The sequence below is a fragment of the Phascolarctos cinereus genome, unplaced genomic scaffold, assembly GCF_003287225.1.
Source record: "Phascolarctos cinereus isolate Bilbo 61053 unplaced genomic scaffold, phaCin_HiC Scaffold_9;HRSCAF=440, whole genome shotgun sequence".
In the NCBI taxonomy this organism is placed as follows: domain Eukaryota; kingdom Metazoa; phylum Chordata; class Mammalia; order Diprotodontia; family Phascolarctidae; genus Phascolarctos; species Phascolarctos cinereus.
Window position 1 is genome coordinate 256,835,217 of NW_027556402.1, and position 24,946 is coordinate 256,860,162.

At 50.4% G+C, this 24,946-nt stretch overlaps 1 protein-coding gene across 2 annotated transcripts; it reads left to right on the forward strand.

Moving 5' to 3' along the window:
- The first annotated feature begins 115 nt into the window (after positions 1 to 115).
- Positions 116 to 24,416, forward strand: SF3B2 (splicing factor 3b subunit 2). Of its 2 annotated transcripts, none has more exons than XM_020968236.2 (21): positions 116 to 319; positions 3,372 to 3,418; positions 3,547 to 3,627; positions 6,349 to 6,612; positions 7,921 to 8,038; positions 8,156 to 8,256; positions 9,334 to 9,430; positions 17,803 to 17,894; positions 18,160 to 18,384; positions 18,505 to 18,642; positions 18,728 to 18,808; positions 18,900 to 19,127; positions 20,727 to 20,876; positions 21,413 to 21,502; positions 21,595 to 21,702; positions 22,005 to 22,112; positions 23,071 to 23,213; positions 23,316 to 23,417; positions 23,714 to 23,813; positions 23,896 to 24,081; positions 24,181 to 24,416. In XM_020968236.2, exons 1-21 carry the CDS (start codon positions 160 to 162, stop codon positions 24,250 to 24,252), a joined length of 2,691 nt encoding a protein of 896 aa, XP_020823895.1. In that variant the 5' UTR covers positions 116 to 159; the 3' UTR covers positions 24,253 to 24,416. The 2 variants fall into 2 exon arrangements, with proteins under 2 accessions (XP_020823895.1, XP_020823896.1); XM_020968237.2 differs by having other exon boundaries at positions 23,717 to 23,813.
- The last annotated feature ends 530 nt before the right edge of the window (positions 24,417 to 24,946 follow it).

A 24,946-nucleotide genomic window follows, 5' to 3' on the forward strand; every position in this document is an offset into this window, starting at 1 on the left:
ACTGCGCTTTCCGGCGTGCTCCTTGAGGTCGCCCTCCCCCCTCCCCATTTCTATTGGCCGCCCGGATTCCGCAGACTCGTCTCCTATTGGTCGCCGCCGGAAGTTCCGGGAGGCCGTGGCCCTTCAGTCTCCTGGGCCGCGCGCCTTCTTGCCGCTAAGATGGCGGCGGAACATCCTGAGCCGCCTAAAAGTGAGCTTCAGCTGCCGCCGCCCCCGCCGCCGCCGCCGCCGCCGCCGCCCCCGCCGCCAGCCCCTTACGGCGCTTGGGCCGCGCCCGAGCTGCAGGCCAAGCTGGCGGAAATCGGAGCCCCGATCCAAGGTGAGCCTTCCGCGCCGTCCCCGCCGGCGCTGAGGACCGCGAGGCTCGCGAGGAGGCCCGGGGCCCCACGGCGAGGGAGCGGGGAAGGCCTGGGGGCCCGTCGTTCGGATGGTGGGGAAACTGAGGCCGTCTGTGAACGGCCTGCGGCTCCCGGGGGGCCCTGGGAGGGCTGGGCGAGATCTTCAGTGAGAATTCAGTTAACCGCTTCTTGGGGGCCTGCGCCCAAGCGCCAGGATGAGAAAGGGACCCCCGAAGTGGCCCGCTCCCGGGGGGGGGCGGGGGGATGGAGCTCCTGGCTCGGAGGAGGCGGCCAGGGGCTTCGGGGGGCCGAGAGGAGGGAGGGTCTGCGGCCAGGCCCCCCAGGGAGCCCCGTGGTGGGGGGGCGGCCCGGACACTGAGCGGGAGGCCGGAGGGTCGGGATGGTGTGGAGCGAGGATCCGCAGGATTGGTCGGGGGGGGGGTGGGGGGACCCCGAGGCTGTGAGCATGACGCTGCCCCCGAAGAAACAGGGCGTTGGAAGGGGGTGGTCTTTGGGGGGTAGCTCCTGCAGTGACCCGCTCAGGCGGCAGGCCGGGTTCAGACAAGATTGAGCCTTCCTTGAGCTTCTTCTCCGTTGTTTTGTGTCCGGAGTCGGAGCTGATGTCGTCACCCAGAACTTCCCAGCTGCCTGCCACGCTGCTTCTGAGTACATGCAGAAGCAAGTGAAAAACGTACACAGAGCCATTGGGGGGAGGGGGGCTCCCGCCCCCTTCTCTTGATTCTTCTCTTGATCCATGTGAGCCAATGATCCCTTTATGAGGAGCCTAGAAAGCCCCTTTGGACGTTAACAATGCCCTTCGGCAAGAGACTGAAGGCCACAGGGACAACTGGGGCTGAGGGGGCTGCTTCTGGCGTTGGGCAGGAGATGTCACGTCTGACAAGTGACTCTCTGGGCCCCCAGAGAAGTCCTTTCAGTGAGGAGCTGAAAGGGAAGTTGTCTGGGATGCTCGGAGAGGGATGCCCACCATCTCACTTTGGACAGTGTGGAAGAGCCCAGGGGCCAAGGAGAGCCATAGTAGAGCAGGCGTGGGAGCTCAGGCTCAGGATGACCATTAAGTAGAAGTGACATTGGGGGCAGACGGAGGAGGAAGGGAGACAGGGCAGAAGCTACTCTGATTTTGCTGCTGTTTTCTCTGCCAAGGAGGAGGATCTTTGCAGCAGTGCCTTAGTAGCAGCTGCCGCTCCTGAGGGCTAAGGATGCTGTGAGAGAGCGTCCAGCTATGCTGTCCCAGGGCGGCTGAAAGTACAGCTGGCTGTGACTCCTGAGCTGCTGTCAGGGATCTTGGAAGGATCTTGGAGAAGGAGAGGGTGGTCCCAAACAGGGAAGAAAAAGGGGGCTGCATCCTGGAGGCCTCTGGGCTGAACTTGGATTCCTGCATGAGCGAGCTGGAGTCCAAAGGTCCTGGAAAAGAAAGCCATGATAATAGAGGCCTGGTCGTGCCAGACTGACCTTATCTGGGTAGGGTTATTAGACTGGTGGATGAGACAAGTATCATCAGTAATGGTTGACATTGGTTTTAGCAAGCCATTGCCAAAATATGGCCAGTTATTGCAGGAAAAGTGGAGAACTGTCTGCTAAACCATGATACAGTTGGACAGCCCTGGAGCTGGTTGGCCAGTCAGAAGCATCGTGGCAAGGATTCTGAGAGCTTCTCGTCACTGACGAGGATCCAGGCAGAGATGGCAGGTGGTGCCAGTTCACAGGTGACATTGCTGGAAGGAGAGGCAAACTGTGGAATGATGGGATGTAGACAGACCGTGGCAGGCCAGAGCATCAAGCTGAATCCAGTGGGATGAAGTTCATTTCAGTGGTGATAAATATAAAATCGTAGCCCTGGCTGCACCAAGATTGGATGAGGAGGCATGAGAAAGGGCCTTGGGCTCTGACGGATCAGCTGGGTGATGTGGCAGCTCAGAGCCGGCGTGACTGAGGGCTCAGTGAGAGGGGCACCGCTTCAGGGGGTGTGCCAGGGAGGAGCCCTGATGGCTGGAGGACAGAGGGGATTCTCTTTTGGGGCCCAGCTGGAGAGTGTCCACAGGAGGGTAGCCAGGAAGGGGAAGGCCTTCACATGCGTGCATGTAAAGTGTGTGTGAAGAAACTGAGAAGAGAAGCCGGGGGGGGGGCTGTCCTTAAATATTTGAAGGGGAGTCGTGGGGAGGAAGGATTATTAGACTTGGCTTTGACCTCAGAGACCAGAACTTGGAATGTTCAAGAAGCAAATTTAGATTTGATGTGGGAGCTGATGATTGGATTAATTGTTAGGGGCTGAAACAAGTGGCGCATCCTTGTTGGGGAAGTTCTAGTGCAGGGGTGGGGAACCTTTGCCTCCTTTGACTGAACCCAAACTTCACAGAACAAATTTGTTTCTTTTGAGTCTGGAGTAGACCGGTATCTATGGGTGTGGCCGCCCAGCCCTTCTCTTTGTACTTAGCACATGCTGCTGAGGTCCCCTCCAGTTCCGGTTCTGAGTGGGCTTGGAGAAGGTGGCCAGCGATGTAGCATCCTTGCTGCAGGTACAGGGATGCAGCTAAGTGTAGCCCAAGGTAGGGAGCAATAGAGCAAAGGAAAAACTCAGGGGAGGAAGGACCCTTTGAGCCATTGACCTGAGCAAGGCTCTGTGGGAAAAGTAGAAGCTTAACGGAGGCCTGAGGGAAGATTAGGACCCTGCAAGGTCCTGCAAGGTGGAGGCCGGAGATGACCCATCAGTCAGGTTGAAGAAGTAACTAGTCATCAATTTGGTTTTCTCACTGAGCTGTCCTTCCTCCAGTTTCCTAGAACACTTTGCCTAGATCTCTTCTTTGTACTTATCACGTGCTGTTATCTGAGGACATTTGGCCTCTTGCCTTCCCCCCTTTACTGTAATGGAGGGTAGTAACTGTCATTCTAAAATCTCTATTTCTGGGGTCTAGCATGTTGCCTTGCACAAAAGATTGTTTAATTGTTAATTTTTTTCTATTTGAATTGCCTTCTTCCTCTCTCTCTCCCCCCGCTCCCATTCCTGTGACCCCTCAGGAAGCCGAGAGGAGCTGGTGGAGAGACTGCAAACCTATACCCGGCAGGTGAGTGGTGTGTGTGGTGGCAGTGGGATGGATGTTTGGGCCCAGGGAGGACAGGTGAGGAAGTCTGTTTGGAGCTGCTGTGGCCTGATGTGTCTTTCTCTGTCCTCTCCCTCCCTCCTCTACCCAAGACGGGCATCGTGCTGAATCGGCCAGTTTTGAGAGGCGAGGATGGAGACAAGACCGCCCCTCCTCCCCCAATGGCAGCACAGGTGAGTTTGGAGAAGTGACCCCACAGACAACAGCCGTGGGCTATCAGGATGGGAAAGGAAGGATCAGCGAATCCATCCCCCTGATTTTGTGGTTGAAAACTGAGGCCCAGACAGTGGAGCTGACTTCCCTAAAGTTACCCAGGTATTCAGTTCAGTTAAAAACACCTTGCTTGAGGACCCCAGAGATGAGAGGATTCAAAGAGGGAAATTGCCAGTCCTTGTCCTATACCACACTGGGTTTTATGGCTTTGGAGTCCAAGAATCCAGGCTCCATTACTTATTGTTATCTTGGGTAAGTCACGGTTTCCACATCTGTCATCAAGGGAACTAGATTAGATTTATTGAGACTCTCTTGGTGGGGTTGGGGGTGCTGGTGGTGGTGGTGAAACATACACGGATACTTGGAGCCGAAATGAGGGAGTCCTTCTGTTTGTGGAAGTGGTCAGAGTGGCAGGAGAGGCCTCTCTGGCTGTCAGAATTGGAGGCTGCGTCTGCTGCAGGCAGCATGGTGGAGCCCAGGGGGACGGAAGGCCCCCAATGTGCTCTCAGTGCCCAACACTCTCAGGTTCCATCTCTAGGAGGTCACTCCCGAACCCCTAGGCCAGGGCCATTCTCTCCCCTGACCTTCATCCCAGAGTGCAGAGGCGACTGACCTCTCCCCTCCTCTCCCCAGTGGCCTGCATCTGTTTGGTATCTTTTTATTCTTCTCCACTGGGAGCATCTTGAATGGGTTCCTTTTTGGTTCTGTGACCCCAGTGCTGACTGAATAGGCACTTAATGATTGTGGGTGAGTGGAACCAGATCATGGAAAGCCTTGAATGCCAGACTAAGGACTTGGCTGGTTCATTTTACCGGCCTTCAAAGTGCTGCCTAATAAGTGTGAAGGGCTGTTATTCTTTTGTAATGAATGGGGAGCCACGAAGGGCTTTGGAGTGGGGGAGTCTTGTGAGCCATCCCTTGTAGTGATAGTATGTCAGGACAGACTGATGTTTTTCTTAGCCCCACCAATGTTGATGGCCTTGTCCTCTCTGTGACTTGGGTGGCCTTCAGGAGGAACTGAGAAAGGTCTAAGCCTCTCAGTTAGCTAAGGGCTTCTTCAGGCAGCCAGCCAGGGATCTCTGCCAGGGCCCAGGCCCTTCCAGGTTGAAGCCACTTCCTGGCGCTTGGGTCTGCTGATGGAGCCCTTGAAAACTGGGGTCCCTGCCTCCAGGGGTTGGGGGGGAGTGGGTGTGCGTGTGTGTATATCATGGGCTGCTGCGGGAAAGGACCTTACCGAGGAAAACACAGGCCCCGCCAGGAAGGGCACATGACTGGCCCAAGGTCAGATGGGCAGTAATAGAGTCTAGAGTAGATGCTCTGAGCACCCGCCTTGTTTAGTCCACAAAGGTTTGGTCACTCCACAGTCACTTTCAAAGTGGACACTTGTGCCAGACTCTGTGCCCAGCCCTAGGGAGAAAAGAAAGACAAAATTATTAAAATGGTGCTTGCCCTCCAAGACTCCCTCCTGATGAGGAAGGTGGCTAGTGCTCGATAAAGAGGAGGAGGCAGCCTTCGTAGGGAAGGCTCCAGGCCTTGGGGGTGCTTGGCTTGTGCCAAGGTCAGGAGAGCAGGCAGGGGAGTGTTCTGTGGAAGGGCCAGCTGGGAGGCTCTTCTAGCTGGGAGGTTGAGGGGACTCGGCAGGGTCAAGGGTCAGAGGGACCAGGCTGTTCCCAGCAGAAGCTGGGGTGAATCCTGGAGTGGGACGTGGCCAGACAGATTCTTTCACTCTTGCTCCCGAGTGGAGGATGAAGAGGGAGACCTCTGAGGCCAGGAGAAGGCAGGGTGAAGGGGACAGGGACTGAATCAACGGAAGACTGACTCGCAGGGGATCCCTGTTGTGGGTTGTGTCTGCTTATTACACGGCCTCCCCAGAAGCCCTGCCACCCCCACCAGCGGAGGGGGTCCACGTATGTGCAGTCATCTCAGCTAGGCTTCTGAGGGGGCAGGGGGTCCAATGGTTAGTGACCTGACCTCTGCCAGAACCAGAACCCTGTTCTCCTGGCCCCAGGTTGCCTGTTCCCTCTGGTTCTCCTCCATCCCATCATGCAGGCCACCTGGCTGGGAGTCTTGGAGTCTTCATTCTCCTCTGCCACATTGACCTTGGCATGGTCCTTCTTTGGACCTTTGTGTTCCCAGGGTGTGGTCTGGGGCCTCCTGCTCAAGTGGTGGTGACTGAGACTCCTCCTCCAAGGCAGGCCTGTGTAAGCTGGAGAGCCTCAGGGTGGAACCCGGGACCACCGGGCTTGACGCAGAGCGGCTTAAGGGTCGCAGCAGTGAGGCGCCCTGGCCTTCCAGTCTGCTTGTGATATTGGTTATTCATGTTCCCTCTGGGCCTTGGTTTCCCCATCTGTACAGCAGGGCTAGGAATGTTTACGGTCTCCCTCCCGGGTTGGAACTCTTCAACTGCTTCAGGAATAGGCCACGTGGGGACTTGGGGTAGCGCTTTTTAAGTGTTCTGGTCCCAGAAAGCACTTAATGCTCTCAGACGTTATTGAGGACCTCCCCTCCCCCGAGAGCTTTTGGTCATATAGGTTACGTCTTTTATGTCTCAGTATTCAAAACATCATCTGTTATGATGATGCTGACTGTGGTCTGGACTTGTCAGGCCCTCTTAAAGGGTCTCGGAACGTCCCAGTGCTCCCAAGACAGCACTTGTGCTCACTCGGTGTCTTCTTTCTGTAGCTTTCTGGAATCCCCCTGCCTCCTCCACCTATGGGGCTCCCCCCGCTGCAGCCGCCGCCGCCGCCGCCGCCGCCGCCGCCAGGTCTAGGACTTGGTTTCCCCATGGGAGTAGGACCACACCCACCGAATTTGGGGCCCCCGCCCCCTATGCGAGTAGGTGACCCTGTGGCCCTGTCGGAGGAGGAGCGGCTGAAGCTGGCCCAGAAGCAGGCCGCCTTGCTGATGCAGCAAGAGGAACGGGCCAAGATGGTGCGGGACAAGCAGGTGGGCCTGCGTGGGGCTGGAGGGGTGCATGAAGGTGCCTTGGGGAGCAGCAGAGTGCGGAGCGCCCCCTCCCTGAAGGAGCATTGGCTCCTGGGGTGGCGGCATGGCTCTGCACAGCCTTGTCAGCTGGGCTTTAACACAGTCACTGCCTGGTGCTCAAGCCCAAGCAGGGCGCAGCCTTCTGGTTTCCCAGAAACACTTCTCCCACGTTCTTGCCTTCTCAGCTCGTGGCATTCTTCTCCTGGTCTTACCCATTCTACACACATTATGTAATTTGAGCAGGTTTGATGAAAATAGACTCAGTTCATCCTATAAGATTCATCCTTCTCAGAATGGGGTTTTTAAATGCATAAATTAAAGGCATGGAATTAAAAAGGAAAACACTTCATATTGAAATATGGCGACCAAAGTATTTTTAAAACAAGCTCATGGACCCCAAGTGAACTGTAAAGCAAGATCTGATCTATAGGAGGACCTGGCCTTTGGATGCTGTGTGGCCCCGGGTATGCCCCATAGCTTTTTAGAGCCTCAGCTGCTGCATCTGTAAAATGCAGGCAGTGACAACACCAGGCCTAGGGGTGGGGGGACGGAGCGGACCAGGGTAGTTTGAGGATCAGATGAGGCAGTGTGGGTAAAGCGTTTTAGAAACCTAAAAACACTGTTTGATTGTGAGCTGTGTTCATTCATACATGTTCCTGGCCTTAGGTGTTAATTGGAGGCTCGGTTAACAGGGCCTTAGAATGACTGTGTGCCCAGCTTTTGTGGGAGTGGGGTGAGGTGGAGGAGAAGGAGAAGGCATTTCACTTTATTGAGATAAGAATGGACTGTGAAACATTTCAAAATGATGTAAGAGAATGCTAAGTCACGTGGTAATGAATTATAAATCACGTCCTCATTTTATTTTGGTGGCCGATCCGTAGGGATTACAGTTTGGTTCATGTTCTCCCCCGGGGCAGGTGGAGGACGGTCCTGGGACGGAGCATTGACATGAGGCCCAGGGGCGCTTGCCAGCCTTATGCTCCCTAGCAGTAGTTTTTGAATGAAGAGATGAGGCTGCTGGCGGCTGTCTGCCAGGCGTGTGTGTTTTGAATGGAATCTTTAGTTGACTTTTTCAGTTAAGGAGGATTTGTTTTTCGGCCTGTTGCTTCCCTCCGGCCCTCGTAGCAAAGAGAGACAGCAAGGCCAAACACACGGCCAGTTTGTCTGTGTCCATCACCCCTCTGTCAGTGAGTAATGCTCCTCTGGGATGGAGGTCGGTCGCTGCATTGGTCAGCCTCCTTAAGGCTCGGTGATACTTTCCCCATTCAGGCAGCCGTGTTACTGGAACAGGAACGGCAGCAGGAGATGGCCAAGATGGCTTCCACGGTCCCTCGGCCCTCTCAAGACATGGGCCCCATTGGGGCTCGGCCCCCAATGGCTCCTCGAGGTAAGACCTTCGACCAGAGAAGAGGATTTGGGGAGGTGGGGTTGAAAGACAAATAATTTTTCTAGAAGTGTCTGGGCTATTTTTTTTTTCTTCTGACATTGGATTTCTTTCTCTCAGTTGCAGCTCCTGTAGGTCCCCCACCCCCTGGTGTCCCCATTGGGGCTCCGGGCCCCCGTCCTCGGGGCCCCCCACCTCCTCCAGGAGAAGAAAACAGAGAGGTAAGATTGGGAGTGTCTGATGTGTGGGGAGAAAACTGGCCACTTTTGGTGGCTGATTTCAGGGGTCTAAGAAGCTGGGGCTTGCTTATTAACTAATAATTGATTATGGCCTCAGCTGGGAGATCCTTTTTCAGGCCGAGCATTCTCTTTCTCTCTTTTTATCTCCTCTTCTTGTTGTGAACCTTGGATGCATTGAAGGGACTGCGTATGTTTAGCTTTACAGGAGGGTTAGGGGAGGCATAATGGCTGTTTCCAAGTATGGGAAAGGCTCTCCTCAGGAAGACGCTTTAGCCTTCTTTTATTTGGCCTCAGAGAGAGAACCTGGGAACAGCGGGTAAAAATTGTGGAGAGGCAGGTTGAGGATTGAGGTAAGGGGAAAACTGGCCAACAGTTATAGCTGCCCCAAAGGCCGTCTTGGAAGGTAGTGAGCTCTCTGTCACTGGTGGTCTCCAGGCAGAGTTTGGAATGCCTACTTCTCAGGAGTATGGGAGCACGGATTCCTCTGAGCGTCTTTCTAAAACCGATGTTTGTGAGTCATGGGACACGATGGCCCAGCGTGAGACAGCAAACCCAAGTGAGGTCAAGACTCACAAATACAACAGGGGAGTCCATTCAATGCAGTAAACATTTGTTAAACACCTTCCACGTGCCAGGCTCTGCACTAGGCACGCTATTTGTTGTTAAGGAGTTAAGGAAGAATGAGAACACGATTACGATGATAGCAGATAAGCCCAGACAAATGCAAAAGATGGGACTGGGGGTTGGAGGAGGCAAGGGTCGGATTCTCTCCTCCTGACCCAGGGCAGGAGCATCTTCACCTGTAAAGGAGGCGGTGTTAGAAGGACGTGAGTCAGAGTGTTGTTGGGGGGCTGCGGGGAGGAGAAGATGGCCTTCGTGAACCTTAAAGGGATGGCTTAGTGTCAGCATTCTGAGGGAGATTTGGAAGGACCTTCAGATGCTGGCGTCCAGCCCGTGACGGACCAGCGTCACGATTCTCCAGGCCTGAAGGCACCGAGGGGACGCTAGGGAAGCACGAGGTCACTGTGGACACTCCCTGTCATTGAGTGTCTTTGGCAGACGGACGACCCCAGCGTGGGGCCCAAGATCCCTCAGGCCTTGGAGAAGATCCTGCAGCTGAAGGAGATTCGACAGGAGGAGCTGATATCAGTGCACGGTGAGTGCTCCAGGCTGGGGGACGTCCCAGGTGCCCTTCTCACCCTCTCCTGGACCCTCGAGAGAAGCATGCTAGTGTCTTAAAGGTGGCTTTTCATGCCAGCTCTTAAAGTAATAGAATTTCAGAGGCGGAGACCTTTGTCGTCAGGCTATTCAGTGCTTCACAGCTGAGATGGGTCCCAGAGGGGACGTGCTGGTGAGGAGGGGCTGATTTATTGGCTAACACTTCTGCTGCTAGTTTGCTGCGGGGATTAAAACAGTCCAGCCTACAATAAGAGAGACAGGCTGAGCTCTGAGCCAAAGGCCCTTTATTTTATTTTTTTTTAAATTAATTTATTTTGAATTATCAGCAGTCACTTCCGTAAGCTTTGGAGTTTTAAATTTTTCTCCCCCTCCCTCCCCAAGACGGCGTGCAATCTGATATAGGCTCTACATATACATTCCTATTAAACGTATTTTCACATTAGTGAGGTTGTAAGTAAGAATTAGAACCAATAGGAGGAACCAGCAGAAAGAAGAAACAAAACATAACAGGAGAAAAAAAATAACAAACAGTATGCTTTGATCTGCATTCAGATTCCATCGTTCGTTCTTTGGATGTGGACAGCATTTTCCATCCCAAGGCCTCTGGAGATGTCTTGGATCCTTGTATTGCTAAGAAGGGTTAAGTTTATCAATATCAGTCATCGCACAACGTGGCTGTTACTGTGTACAATGTTCTCTTGTTTCTACTCACTTCACTCAGCATTAGACCATACAAGTCTTTCCACGTTTTTCTGAAGTCAGCCTGTTTATCATTTCTTATAGCACAATAGTGTTCCATTACATTTATATACCACAGCGTGTTCAGCCATTTCCAATGGATGGGCATCCCCTCAATTTCCACTTCTTTGCCACCACAGAAAGAGCTGCTATAAATATTTTTGTGCGTGTGGGTCCTTTTCCCATTTGTATGATCTCTTTGGGATACAGCCCTAGAAGTGCTCTTGCTGGGTCAAAGGCTGTGCCCATTTTTATAGCCCCAAAGACCCTTTTTTAAAGGGTCCATGGTCCCCTCTAATGAAGTGGGCCTCAGATCTTCCTCATGATCTGAAATGCCCCCTCCTTCCAGGGCCATGTTTTTATAGGGTTAGATATGTCGACCTTCAAGAACAGCTGTACCAATACAGAATAATTCCATTGGTTTGCATGTGATGCATAGGCTAAGATGAGCAAACATGATCTGTCAGCAGGGTCATGAGTTGGATGAAGCAAGGAACATCTCTGCTGACTAGGTGGTCAGAAGATGGTCACCAGGGGCAGCTAGGTGGCACAGTGGATAGAGCACCAGCCCTGAAGTCAGGAGGACCTGAGTTCAAATCCAGCCTCAGACACATAACACTCACTAGCTGTGTGACCCTGGGCAAGTCACTTAACCCCATTGCCTAGCCAAAAAAAAAGATGGTCGCCTGCTCATGTTGGACCAGAGAGAATGGTCTGGAGGTACAGAAATAAGTTGAGGGACTTTTCTGTGTAGTTGAGTCACCACTGGGCTTGGTCACCATGACAGGGAAAACCAGGGTGGAGGGACTCTGGTGAAGCAAGTGATCTTCCAGTTGGCAGCTCATAGCTATAATCACTACCCCGTGGAATCATAGCAAATTGATACTGATCAGAATAGAGTAGGGGTCCTCAAGGAGTCACCTTTCTCATTCCCCACCTTGTTCCACAGAAAGACCCCAGTCTTTCTTGAATTGTTATAATCCCGATGCGGGGAGGGCAGTCCTCCAGGGACAGTGCAGAGTCGGAAGGGAGCAGTCCCCCCTCTGAGGCACAGAGGCGGCACAGCTTCTAGCACAATGATTACGTTCCATTTATTAAACAATAACCCGATCAATGTCTGAGGTGACACTCTCACTAACCAAGAACCGTGAAGGACGGGGTGCCTCCTAGCAAAACATGTCCCACAAGGCAGGAGAACTGGGGGACCGGAGGGTGTTTGCTCACGTGCAGCCACACAAGCACTGTTTGCCTCCCCCTACACGCAGGTTCCGGAAATCCTTTGTGAAGTTTATGAAAACTGTTGAAGCCATTTTGACAAACAGCCACCCTATTATGGTGACGAGAGGTGACGAGAGGTGACGTCCCTGCAGACAGCAGGTGTAGACGGCTGTAATGCAGGGAGCGGAGAAAACTAAGGAACTGGCCGAGTTTTGTGAACAGAGCAATTCTCAGTCATTACTGGTGGTGGTGGAGCAAAGGCTGAAGCAGGAGAATGGAAGGGAGGGTTCGAGGTTCCAGTCTCTGCAGACTCAGGAACAGGTAGATTAGGAACCATTTATGGAGAGGATGATGACGATGAAGGTGTGCTTACATCCCAGTTCATGCAGTTGTCCAGGTTCTGCAGCATGCTCCGATGCGGCCCTGTGGTCCTCTGGAGAGCTCTCCTCTTGGGAATACTGGAATGAGTGGGGCTTCAGAGCAGCTTCTAGTGGGTTTGCTTCTGCAGTTCAGGCCACCTGCAGAGATCTCCTTCTCTGTTAAACGTCTCTGACTCAATAGATCTTAATACAATTCTGGTTTGATATGACAACAACCAGGTCAGTGGGAGCCAGCTCAAACCTTAATAGCACTAATACGCACGTTACCAGACCAGAGAATTTACATTTTTAGATTGGCAAATTCAACTGAAAAATTAAAAATTCTAAACCCCAATTTTATATATAGCATATAATTACCTGATCTTGTTACAGCTATTTATTAGAACCAACGGGAAATTTGTACCCTAGCTATTTTCCTTTCGAGCTATTTTCTTTGAGCTGTTCATCCCTCCCCTAGGATGATGAGATGTTGCTAGGGAATTATTAACAGAACAGTTTTTTTTTTTTACAAGATGATGATCCTTGCTACACAAGTGAATTCATTTAAAATTTGCCAAATAATTGTGATTGTAAGAAAACATTCTGGGATGGGATGTATAAATGCAATAAGTAGTCAGATAGTGCAGATAGACTAAGTTATTTGTAATAAAACATGTTTGCCTTTCAAGAAATACTCAACATTCAGGTGGTAATAATAAACCCAAATAAGATGGGCTTTTCCCCATTTAGGTGACATAAGATAGTCTGACATTCTTTTCTTCAAACCGAAATTTCTTTCTACTTTAGGCTTAATAATTAATAGAACAACAGTTTGGTCCCATAAACTGTTTCAGCAATACCCAATTATTCTCACTAATTTTAGGAAAGACTACAATTTTAGGCTAAATAACTCGAATCTCATCTCCAGTATTAATCTGTGAAACTTCAGAGAATTTTAATTGTTGCATCATGAGGGCCTGAATTAGAAAGTGAGTCTTTGTCTCTCTTAATATGATTAGTTTTTTGTTTTTTTGCCAATGGGGTTAAGTGACTTGCCCAGGGTCACACAGCTAGTGAGTTGTTATATGTCTGAGGCTGGATTTGAACTCAGGTCTCCCTGAATCCAGGGCCGGTGCTTTATCTACTTTGCTACCTACTGCCCCTACCTGTAAAATTCTTAATGCAGTTTTGAAAATTGTGTTACATCTCCTACCAATGATATTATCATGATGGAAGAATGTTCTAAAGTGATCTCTAGTTCAAAATAATCCCTCACTATGTTACTTAGTCACAACTCACCAATAGGGTTCATCTTCTTTGACATTTGCCCTTATCAGTGGAATTTGCTATGAGGGGAGAAAGGCCAGAACATAGCAGCATTAGCTCTGTTTGATTTCAGGTGTGAGTCATAGGCAGCCAGCTGTATGGCAGGATGTCATAGCCAGGTGGGAAAACATCTTATTTTCCAAGATGGGGATAAATCAGGAGAATCATACCTTCACCTTGACCTTCCCAGGGACACACACCTGTGACAGCCATCATATTGCAGGAGCACATAGAATTTCCCTTGAATGATGGACCAGTGGCCATGTAAGGAGTCAGACACTTATGCCAGGATTTAAGATTTAGAATAGCAGCAGATTGAAGTTCCAAGAGACTCTTTCTTAAATAGCAAAATTTCACTAGTCACAGCCTAGACCTAAATAATTGTTATTTTTCTCATATATTAGCCTCAACATCTCATCTAAAGTTTTTTTTCACAATTCACAAATTTCAGCTGTTTTCCCTTCTCATGGCCCCCCTCCCCCATGCAGATGAAGCCAAAGGGAGAACATCGGACCATTTCTAGAATGCAGTGATTTGAGACCCCCATCAAAGTCCATGTAGACAAGTAGGCCATGTCTGGGCACAGTTTCCTTGGTGAAAACTGGAATCAGAGGGAGCTGTGCCTTTAGAACTAGGTATTAGTTCAACCTTGAAAGACCAGCTGATTAAAAGCTGCACAGGTTGGACAGTCATGCACATTGCCACTGGGGCGGTGTCTGGAGGAACCCACTCTTGCTTAATTAAATCTGTTATCCCTTGGGGGCCACGGTGACCCCCTTCTGAGCTAAAACAGTATACCTGGGGGAGGAGTGGCTTACCTGTCTGTCACCCAGACTCAAAAGACTGTTTGGCCTGGTATTACTGTTACTACTTCTTCATTACAAGTTCATACACAGCGAATAGTTGCTTCAAAATCATACCATTAAAACATACAATTACATGAGTTTCCAATGATACTAAATGAGACCCATTTACTATTCAGTAATTTCATTTCTCTACTTTGGGTGGGAGAGGCCCTAGTTCCTGCCTTGCCAGTACCCTGTCTGCAGGGCTCATCCCAAGGAACATCTTAAAGATCTCCTAAGAGCATTTTACCAGGTTTTTCTCCCCACAGTCAGTTATTGACTATTATTCTTTTCTAGTGTTTTTTTTTTAGTACAAAATATACTCTAATAATTATATACCAGATATATTTATAATGTAACTGTATTCAGCAGATTGAAAAGAGGGATAAACTTACTTTAACAGCTCTTGTATTTACGATGTTACCAATCAGGTGATAAGGATTTTAGTACCTTTCCAACTTGTCACTGCATAGGAAGGCATTTCTCTTAATTCCCAGGCATTTCCATGCTAATCATAGTTGGCGCAGTGTCCATGACGGGCCAGGCCTTTTCTGTGTCTTGAAAGTTGCACAAGTCTGTTTTTAGTAATACTTCAAAGTGCTTACTTTGTCATTTTCCAATGTGGTTAACATTCCATGCCCGTCAGAAAAAGCCCCTGTGAATGGTGGGACAGCATTGTGTTCCATTGTATGCTTACAAGGTGGGAACCCTGCAGTGCTCACCCTGCACACAAGCGAGGCACTGTAGTAAGCACTGCACAACCTGTGTTTCTCTCCCAGCCACCCAGGAGATAGGTGTAAACATTTAGGATTCCCTTTGGACATACAAGGATTGATTAGATTCTGTCATTCACTACCATTACGATATTTTTGGCCTAGTGAACTTCGATTTAGAATGACTAGTGCAATTCCACAAGGTTCCATTGTTGGAGTTGGCTTCTATTCAAAGCTCCCAGCTCCCTATTACTGCTTCTTTGTTTCTTTGGGTTACCCAAAGAGCCAAACTGATCACTCTGAATGTTCTAAGTGACTAGTCCTTTAGCCTGACTACTTAAACTGGAGCAAGGAAATAATCCTTTCTCTATCGACCAGTTAAAATGCATTTTATGAAGCTGTTTTATAAACTATCTTACATTGACTGAGGAAGGAAGACATATGGTAACCATCAGGGAGGGCCTTGCTTAAAAAACATTCCAAAATCTTTTCTATTTCAGTGGAATTAAGACTCTGTCTGAAATCTCCTTTTCAAAACTCCAGAACCCTTAACTTTCAAATCCTGAATTTATACTCTCTGTGCAAACAAACATATCTGCTCATTCTTAACTTATCTTATTTCCTTACCCAACACTACTCTTTCTTTCTTCTACTTGCTTCATTCTCCTAGTGAACCCCTTTTTGCTTCTTCTTGGTTACAAATGCACAGTTCATACCCATTTCTTTAAGGGTTTTTGGCCAATTGGAATTGGTTACAATCAGAAGTTTTTGTTTTTTCTGGAAGCACTTTGGGAATCTCCTTCAATCTGGGATCCCTAATCAGGACTTACTTGGTACCCTCAGGCTGGTTGTTTAAAAGCAGTAAACAGAAGGGTAAATGAACCCCAATTCTACCCACTTTTATTCTTTTATGAAGATGCTCTAAAATTTCCTCATTCTGTCTTCTAATAATAAAAATTCCTTCCTATGATAAACTTAAGTACAATTTGTAAGTATGCCTTTATTCTGTAGCAAGGATGGGGAACCTGCAGCCACGAGGCCACCTGTGGCCTTCTAGGTCCTTGGGTGCAGCCTTTTGACTGAGTCCAAGTTTTACAGAACAAATCCTTTCATTAAGGGGATTCATTCTATGAAGTTTGGATTCAGTCAAAGGGCCACCCTTGAGGACCTAGAGGACCACACATGGCCTTCCAGGCCACAGGTTCCCCACCCCTGGTCTACACTAAAATGAAAACCCATTTCAGGGAGTGATACCACCAGACTTCAGACATGGAGATTGGCTAGCTGAAACTTCTGCAGGCTCAGCAAATGGGTTTCCTTTTTAAATTCTGAGCTGTGGAATTATTTAAACTCTCAAGACATTTAATCTAATATCTGCTGTACTGTTTCCTGAGTTTTTCTTATTTTAACACTTCCCTGAATTCCTGAATTTCACCCAATATCTCCTGATCACATCTTGTGACTAATAAAATGGTTCTTAAAATGCAAACTTCAGCTTTAAATCAGTCCCTAGTGATTTTAAAGGTCCCTTCCAAGGAATAATTGATCTGTGAATTTTGTTGTTTTTTTGTTTTCATTTAACTCTGCAGAGTTTGCTAGTACTCCATAAGCTCATTAAGATACTTTATTAAAGACATCCAAATTATAATTTAGAAGTGAAAGAAATAGCTATTCCCTTTTCATAAATTTGGTTTCCAATCTTTTTTTTTTCCTATCTTAGTTTTTGGTTAATTTTCCGTGTCTGTCTTTCATCTCAGCAGTCTCCTGCCATGGCCATTGTCGCCACTTTATTTCCTTATTTTTTACATCGCCTCTTTCTTGTGGTCGATGACACCAAAGAAGAGGCACAGGTAAAACACCTGGTGGCAGTGGGTTAGCACAAAGTATCAATAGAACAGCCAAAACACATACATTGCCCATTCTCTTAAAAGATGTTCCTGATGGTATAAGGTCCCTTTCGGTCTGAAATAAAGAACCTACTATTCCTTAACTTTTTTTCATCATTTGTAAAACAGACACACAGAGAATATAGAACAAGACACAACATTAAATCAGGCCTGAACTTTTAAGTAATCAAAAGTTCCAGGCTTTGGCCGAAACAATCCCCTGATCCTTTGCATTCTCCAGCCAGACTTTACACAGCTGAATAGCTCTTTCTTCAGACATCCCTGGACAGGGAGGCCACTCTTGTCCCAGGGGGGATCCAGTAGGACACAATTCTCTTATGCCTTCTCCCATCTCTCTTGTGGACATCCTGTGATATGCAGGGATTTGTTTTGGCAAATTCTCCAATACTTCTGATTCTTAATTTTTGGACTTAACCTCTAGGGTCCTGAGACTGGTCAGCTAGGGCCTATAGGTCCTTTATAAATGAATATTGAGCAAAATTTATACCTACTTTCCATTAAAACTTCCTGAAAATTCAGCTCTGATTGTCAATAGCTGACTTAATCCTAAGCAAATATAAGTGAAAACAACCTTTTCCTTCCTTCCTTTCTCGTAAAACTAAAATAAGCCACCTTCTGAGGTCAAAAGATGGGGGGGCTTGCTCCCAGGATGGTCACTGCCTTGACAGCTTACTGTTGAGGTTGGGAATCTTTCCTTTAAGGCTCCAGAAGTTCCCCTCAACCAGTTTAAGAGATTTTTCTACTAATGATTTAATTACTCCTTGTTAAAAGAATTTAAAGGCAAAGAATCTGTTTTAACCCTACCAACAGGTTGATTTAAAATTAACTAGGTGGCTATCTGGCTGAAAATGGGGAATTAGCAATTCCAATGCTGAATCTCCCTTGTCTTAACAAAATGAAAGTAAAAAAAAAAAACAGTGGGGGGAAAAAACCCACAGTAGCCTATGTTTAAAAAGTTAAAATTATGGCCCATTTGTATAAAAAATTAGAATTTGAGTGCTCCAGAGCTTATAAATTTAGACAGATTACTCACAAATGCAAACCGTCCCTCTTGGCCCACTCAGGGACCCTTCTTAGAGAAAATGAATTTAGGGTAAATCGAGGCATCATATTAAATTGGTTACTACTGATTGGAATGGATCAGCATCCTCACTGCCCTTCCTTCCTTGAGTTGTCTGCCACTTGGCAGGAGGCAGTAGCTGTGAAAATTAGAAATGTGAGATCTTCCCTTTCTGGCTTGTAGATGAGGAGGACATGGAGACAGACACAAGATCATCCCTAGGGGTCTCGGCTTCTGAGACTGAGGAAGACACAGCGTCTTTATCTAAGAAGGAGGTATGTGACCGCGCTGGCCGCACAGCTCATCTCCTGGAGGGGCAGGGGACTATTTGCCTGCCTTGGGCTTACCCCGGGGCTGGCGCAGGGCAGCTAAGGTGGGAGCTCAGTGTTGGCTGGAGGAGAAAGCTGGCAGGAGGGGCACGGTCCTCAGGGCCCCAGGAAAGGACAGGAGTGGGTGTGGCTGAGGTCTCTGAACAAATGTTGGGAAGGATTGAGGGACTGTGGTTTGACTCTGGCTCCTTTTGGCTTCCATCCGCCACAGAAAAACCGAAAGCGACGGAACCGCAAGAAAAAGAAGAAGCCCCAGCGTTCGGCGTCAAACCGTGCCATTGCCTCTGGGAGTCCAGGGGGCCGCGAGAAAGAGGCGTCGCGCTCACGAGGCGCGGACTCGCCTGCTGCTGCGGTCGAGATTGAGTATGTGACTGAGGAGCCCGAGATCTATGAACCCAACTTTATCTTCTTTAAAAGGATTTTTGAAGCTTTCAAGGTACAGTGAACGTCTCTAGCCCGAGAGGAAATCGGGGCCGCTGGAAGAGGGAAACTATGGTCGGGGGCATGTGTGCGTCTGGAGGTTGGAAAAGTCTCATTTTGTCTGCTTTGCCGACAGTTGACTGATGACGTGAAGAAAGAGAAGGAGAAGGAGCCAGAGAAATTAGACAAGCTGGAAAACTCTGCAGCCCCCAAGAAGAAGGGCTTTGAGGAGGAGCGCAAGGACAGCGATGATGACAGCAGTGATGACGAGCAGGTGAGGGTCAGGAGGGGCTGGGGCGCTGGGCCAAGGGCAGCAGGGGCGGGGCGGCGGCTTCAGGCCCCTGGCTCATCCCTTCTAGGAGAAGAAGCCTGAGGCTCCCAAACTCTCCAAGAAGAAATTGCGGAGGATGAACCGGTTTACGGTGGCTGAACTGAAGCAGGTGAGGCTGGGGTATTGGCCTGGGTGGGGAGGGATCCCTCGGTCCGGAGGGGACTTTCGAGCTCATGTGTCCTCCCCGTCTGGCCTTGCAGCTGGTGGCGCGGCCTGATGTGGTGGAGATGCATGACGTGACGGCCCAGGACCCCAAGCTTTTGGTGCACCTGAAGGCCACAAGGAACTCGGTGCCAGTGCCCCGCCACTGGTGCTTTAAGCGCAAATACCTGCAGGGCAAGCGGGGGATTGAGAAGCCGCCTTTTGAGTTGCCAGACTTTATCAAGCGGACAGGAATCCAGGAGATGCGCGAGGCTCTGCAGGAGAAGGTGAGAGCTGCTGTTTTCTGCAGGAAGTCCTGCAAACAGTGATGGTTCTTGGTTTAGGGCCACCCTCCCCCCGCCCCCCTCTGACTGAGACGGGAAGTTCTGGTCCTCGTCAGCTCTCGACTCGCAGATGACCAGGATTGGTTGTTAAGAACCCTGCTTTCCTTTTTGACCTCTCTTCTAACCTTCCGTTTGGAGGGAGCAAAGAGCCACCTCACATGTGTTGTGACCTGGCTGTAAGCATGGTGGGAAATGCAGGGAGACTCAGTTCACTGCAGACAGGACTAGGCTTATGTCTCACAAAGCCCTCCCTGGTTTTCACACCCTCATCTCTTTCCTTCAGTATGCCCCCAGTAAGGTTGTTTTTGTAACCCCTAAGCCTCATTGCTGAAGGTGACTGATTTGGGGCATTTGCCTCAGTTCCACGTCTTTCTCTGAAGAGTCATGGATGCGGAAAGGCTTTGGGAGAGGGCTGCATAAGTGGGTGGAGTTCCTCTCTTTCTTTGCTTGGGCACACCCCCACCCGTGGTGCCTCACAGCGCTCCTGCCCAGCCCCTGCTCTCCTCCATCAAGGCCACTTGATGGGGGCCACCTCATCAGCTCCCGTGGAGGGAATGGCCATCCTGATGTTGAGGCTTCTCCCATCTGCCTTTCCTGTCCCTACGTATCTGCTGACGTCTCAGGCCGGATGCCCAGTAGACGTCTTAGCTTGGCTCAGTCTCGAGCTGAACTCATTTTCCCCGAAACCTTCCCAGCCTCCTAACTTCCTCATCGCTATTGAAGGCCCCACTGTTCTTCTAGTCGTCCGGTCTCACAAGCGCGGCGTCATCCTTGACTCTTCTTTCTCACCATTTTGTCATAAAGCCTGGAGATTTACCCTGAGAACCTCTCTCCCAGCCTCCCTTCTCCTTTGACCCTGCCATTGCCAGGCCCTCATCTCCTCATGCCTGGACTATGGCAGTAGCCTGGGGGGGTGGGGTGGGGGGGCCCTGCCTGCCTCAGGTCTCTCCCCCACTCTGCTGTCAGGATGATCTTCCTGAAGTATGCCTCTGACCATATCCTCCCCCCACTTCACCCCCTTTTCTGGTCATTACCCCCATCCACACACTCTATGACCCAGTGACTGGCCTCCTGGCTGTTTCCCACAGGACACTCTCTCTGTTGACGGCAGGCGTTTTCTCTGGTCATTCCCTGTAGCTGGGCAGTTTCTCCCTCATCCTCTCTGTCTCCTGTCTCCTGGCTTCCTTCAAGTCCCAGCTGAAATCCCACCTTCTGCAGGAAACCTTTCCCGATTCTTTAATCCTACTGCTTTCTCTCTGTTGACTCTTTCCAGTAGATCCCATTTGTCCATAACTGTTTGCTGCATGTTGTCTTCCGCGTTAGGTTGCGGGGTTCTTGGGGGCATTTCTTTTGCCTCTGTGTGCATCCACAGTGCCCGGCACAGTGCCGGGCCCACAGGAGATGCTTCGTTAGTATTTACTGACTGATTTACCGTACAGAGCCAGGCACAGGGAGGGCTGGACTTTCACATGCTCTGGTGGATCTGATGTGAGTGAACAGCCCGCCTCCATGCCATTGGATTTCTGACTCTTCATCCAATAGGAAGAACAGAAGACCATGAAGTCCAAAATGCGAGAGAAGGTTCGACCCAAGATGGGCAAGATTGACATTGACTACCAGAAACTACACGATGCCTTCTTCAAATGGCAGACAAAGCCAAAGCTGACGATTCATGGGGACCTTTACTATGAGGTGTGCCGGGTTTGGCGGGAGGCTGGCCACCTTGGCCATGTCGGCCACACCTTTCCTGAAGGCCTCAGGACCTCCACCCCAGGGTCCTTTCAAATGGGTTTTTTAGTGGAGTGGTTTTTAGGAAGGGAGGGCAGATTTTACATTTGAAGAGATGATGTTTTTAGCTTGAAGTCTTTGGGAACGGGATTCAGAAGGTAGATTTTTTAGAACACACACTGGAATTTGGGGGTGAGAGAAGGTAATCTAAGTTCTCCCTGGCCCTTGCAATATATTTGAGAATCATCTCTGGTCCTTGGCAGGCCTCCCTTCCCTTCTTTTCTTTAGGCTTTCCCTTTTTTAGACAAGAACAGAAATGATTAGTGATTATAATCTGTAAATAAAGCCAGCCAGCCCTGTTTCGTCCAATTCCCCTTCAATGGAACCCTGTGTCCAATACAGATAGTTATTTCTCTTTCTCTTTCCCACGATCTCTCTCCCTCAAATGCCTAAATGCCTGGTGTGTTAGGGTGTTCTGATACTTTTTTCTTTTCCCTCAGGGGAAAGAGTTTGAGACTCGGTTGAAGGAGAAGAAGCCAGGAGATTTGTCTGATGAGTTGAGGATTTCACTGGGGATGCCAGTTGGACCAGTGAGTGCTGGTGAAGTGAAGGATGGGTCAGGCGGGGGCCTCTGCTGTGGGGCAGGCTGAGGAGGGTTCTCACGGCTGTCTCTTGTCCTCAGAATGCCCACAAAGTTCCTCCCCCGTGGCTGATTGCTATGCAGCGTTACGGACCTCCTCCTTCCTACCCCAACTTGAAGATCCCTGGTCTGAATTCTCCCATTCCTGAGGTGATGCACATGTTTCTTTCTCAACTCATTGGAGTTATTAAAGGCCCAGTGCAAGGGACGGGTACAGACAAAAACCAGACCAGGCCTTGCCCTCAAGGAGCATCTCTTCTAACCACACACCGTATAACAGAAATGTATACTTGTCCGAGTGCTGGGTGGGTCCCTTCTGGCACAAACTCAGAGGGTTTTCTGAACTCTCCCTTTGCTTGATGTGGGAGGTGAGTGTCCTGTGCTCGTGTCTTCATTCGAGGGAGGGGGCTAACTAGCTTCCCTTCCCTCCTCTCCCTTCCTCCCTCCCTCAGAGCTGTTCCTTTGGTTACCACGCGGGGGGCTGGGGCAAACCTCCCGTGGATGAGACCGGGAAGCCGCTCTATGGAGACGTGTTTGGAACCAATGCAGCGGAATTCCAGGTACGGCCACATGCGCAGCATGGAGTGAACACCAGCAAGTTGGCCTTTTGGTCTCTTGTGGGTGACTCTGCAGACAGAGCCCCTGATTGGACCCACTGCTCTGGGGCTATTTTAATAGAGACTTTCTGTCTCATTTAGGAAAGCATGATTGAAAAGTTTGCTTGACGTGCTCCTAAAACGCCATTACCGGGGCAGCTCGGTGGCACAGTGGATGGAGCACTGGCCCTGAAGTCAGGAGGACCTGAGTGCAAATACAGCCTCAGACCAAACACTTGACACTTACTAGCTGTGTGTCCCTGGGCAAGCCATTTAACCCCAATTGCCTTAAAAAACCAAAACAAAACACCATTACCTTTAGTTAATAATACTTTTGGGGGCAGCTAGGTGGCGCAGTAGATAGAGCAGTGGCCTTGGAGTCAGGAGGACCTGAGTTCAAATGTGGCCTCAGACACATAACACTTCCTAGCTGTGTGACTCTGGGCAAGTCACTTAACCCCAGTTGTCTCACCCCCAAAATATAAATAAATAATCATGCTTTTATCAAGGGCTCATGTGAGGCCAGGCACTGCACCTTCAAAAGCGAGTAGACGTCCACTCTTTTTCCATGTTTGGGCATCTCGGGCATCAGTCCAGCTCTTCTCTTTGCTCTTCCTAGTAATGGCGGTTTCCTTTGGTTGGTAACCTGCCTTGAGGTTATTGGACAGACATGCTGCCGCCAGGGCTTTTTGTGATTTTTTTGCTATTTAAGCTGTCTCCCCTTTGTGGCGTTCCCCACCAAGGGATCATTCCTGGTAGATGCACTCTGTCCCTTGTGTGTGGCTGTGCTTGTCTGCAATGCCCCCCCATCCATGTGCGCCTGGTTCCCAGAGTGGGGCTCTGGGATTTCTTGGAGCCTGTTGGAGGCCATAGAGCAGTCACGTTCTTCCGTCCTCCGGAGGTCCTTCGGTCTTTGTTTTAGACTAAGACAGAGGAAGAGGAGATTGACCGGACACCTTGGGGGGAGCTGGAGCCTTCAGATGAGGAGTCCTCCGAGGAGGAGGAGGAAGAAGAGAGTGATGAAGATAAACCCGATGAAACAGGCTTCATTACCCCCGCAGACAGGTACTGAAAAGGGCGCGTCCTTTCCAAGGGGCGTGGGGCTCCTGGACCCTGGGTCTGGTTTCTTGGCTTTCTGCTGACACTGATCCTTATTGCTTTCCTTAGTGGTCTCATCACCCCGGGAGGCTTTTCGTCAGTCCCAGCTGGGATGGAGACACCTGAACTCATCGAACTAAGAAAAAAGAAGATTGAAGAGGCTATGGATGGGTGAGCAGCTGTCCACGTGGAGCTGGGCTGGGCTTTACCAGGAGGGGAGACACCTTCTGTTCAAGTCCCGGGTGGGTGGGCAGTCTGGTGGCCTGGCAGCCTGTCAAATTGGAAATAAGAGCGGGCTTTGTAGAGCACCTCTGAAGCATCACCCTAGGGCTGAGGCACTGAGACAGAGGTCCCGTCCCCCCCCCAACAGAGGCTGTTTAGAATTAGGCACCTGGGCCAGTCTTTATGCTGAAAACTCCCTGCCTGGGCTGGGAGGCCCTGGCTTCCTAACACCTTCCTCCCTGCAGCAGTGAGACCCCCCAGCTGTTTACTGTGCTGCCTGAGAAGAGAACAGCCACGGTGGGGGGCGCCATGATGGGCTCCACCCATATTTATGACATGTCCACGGTGAGCATGTGGAGCCTGGCAGGGAGGGGAGGCCACAGTGGGGGAGCCGGGCCAAGCTAGGCTTTGACTGCCTGTCCTGCAGGTGCTGAGCCGGAAGGGCCCAGCCCCCGAACTGCAGGGGGTGGAAGTGGCCTTGGCCCCCGAAGAGCTGGAGCTGGACCCCATGGCTATGACCCAGAAATACGAGGAGCACGTGCGGGAGCAGCAGGCCCAGGTGGAGAAGGAAGACTTCAGCGACATGGTGGCCGAGCACGCCGCCAAGCAGAAGGTGGGAAGGGCCCCTTCGGGTGGTGGGCGCTCGCCCTCTGGTGGCAAGACGGTGCACTCTCTGACCTGGGCTTCAAATGGCTTCCTTTCCCCCCTGCAGCAAAAGAAGCGGAAGGCTCAGCCCCAAGACAGCCGAGGGGGGAGCAAGAAGTACAAAGAATTCAAGTTTTAACCTCTGAGGCATCTGGCTCATCTTTCTGCCTGACTTGGACCCTGCATTTGGTTCCCAGGGCCCAGAGCCCTCCCGATTCCAAGGACTCTTGTTCATTTCCATGTTCTTATTTCAGATAGGTTTTGTAAATAAAGCTCTTCCCTCCCAGGGAAAGGATGACTAAAGATGCTGAGCTTGCATCTCCCTCATCTTACATCCTCCTGTGAGGGGGGTTGAGGAGGCAGGCTAAGAAAGTGATGGGCACAGGACTGGGGGTGCCGGACCTGACCGAGGGGACCTGTGTCACCTCCTGCCTGCCTTTTGTGTGTGGCAGTGGACTCTAGAGCTGGAGTGGGGAGCCTTGAGGGACAAGCAGGCCAACCGCCACTAAGGTGGAGGTACGGGTGAAGAGGGCTCTAGGTACAGGCTGGGCTCCAGCCCTTGGGGGGGGTGTCAGTGTGGTTCTAGGTACAGGCTGGGCTCCAGCCCTTGGGGGGGTGTCAGTGTGGCTCTAGGTACAGGCTGGGCTCCAGATCCTTGGGGAAGGGGGTCGTTGTGGCTCTGGGCAGATGCTGGGCTCCAGCCCTGGGGGGCCTGGGGGGCAGTGTTTCTCCTCAGATCTAAGCCCTCCTGGCTTGCAGCATTCGGGCAGGTGGTTACTGGGGGAGCTGGAGAGTGAAGGAGGGGACCAGCCAGGATGGGCGGATTAGCTCCG

What these genes read in the sequence shown, in the direction of transcription:
- SF3B2 (XM_020968236.2), top strand. Translation starts at nt 160, where the DNA reads ATGGCGGCGGAACATCCTGAGCCGCCTAAAAGTGAGCTTCAGCTGCCG. An exon ending in TGGGGATGCCAGTTGGACCA is followed by an intron (nt 21,503 to 21,594) that starts GTGAGTGCTGGT and finishes TCTTGTCCTCAG; the next exon opens with AATGCCCACAAAGTTCCTCC. An exon ending in TTCATTACCCCCGCAGACAG is followed by an intron (nt 23,214 to 23,315) that starts GTACTGAAAAGG and finishes TGCTTTCCTTAG; the next exon opens with TGGTCTCATCACCCCGGGAG.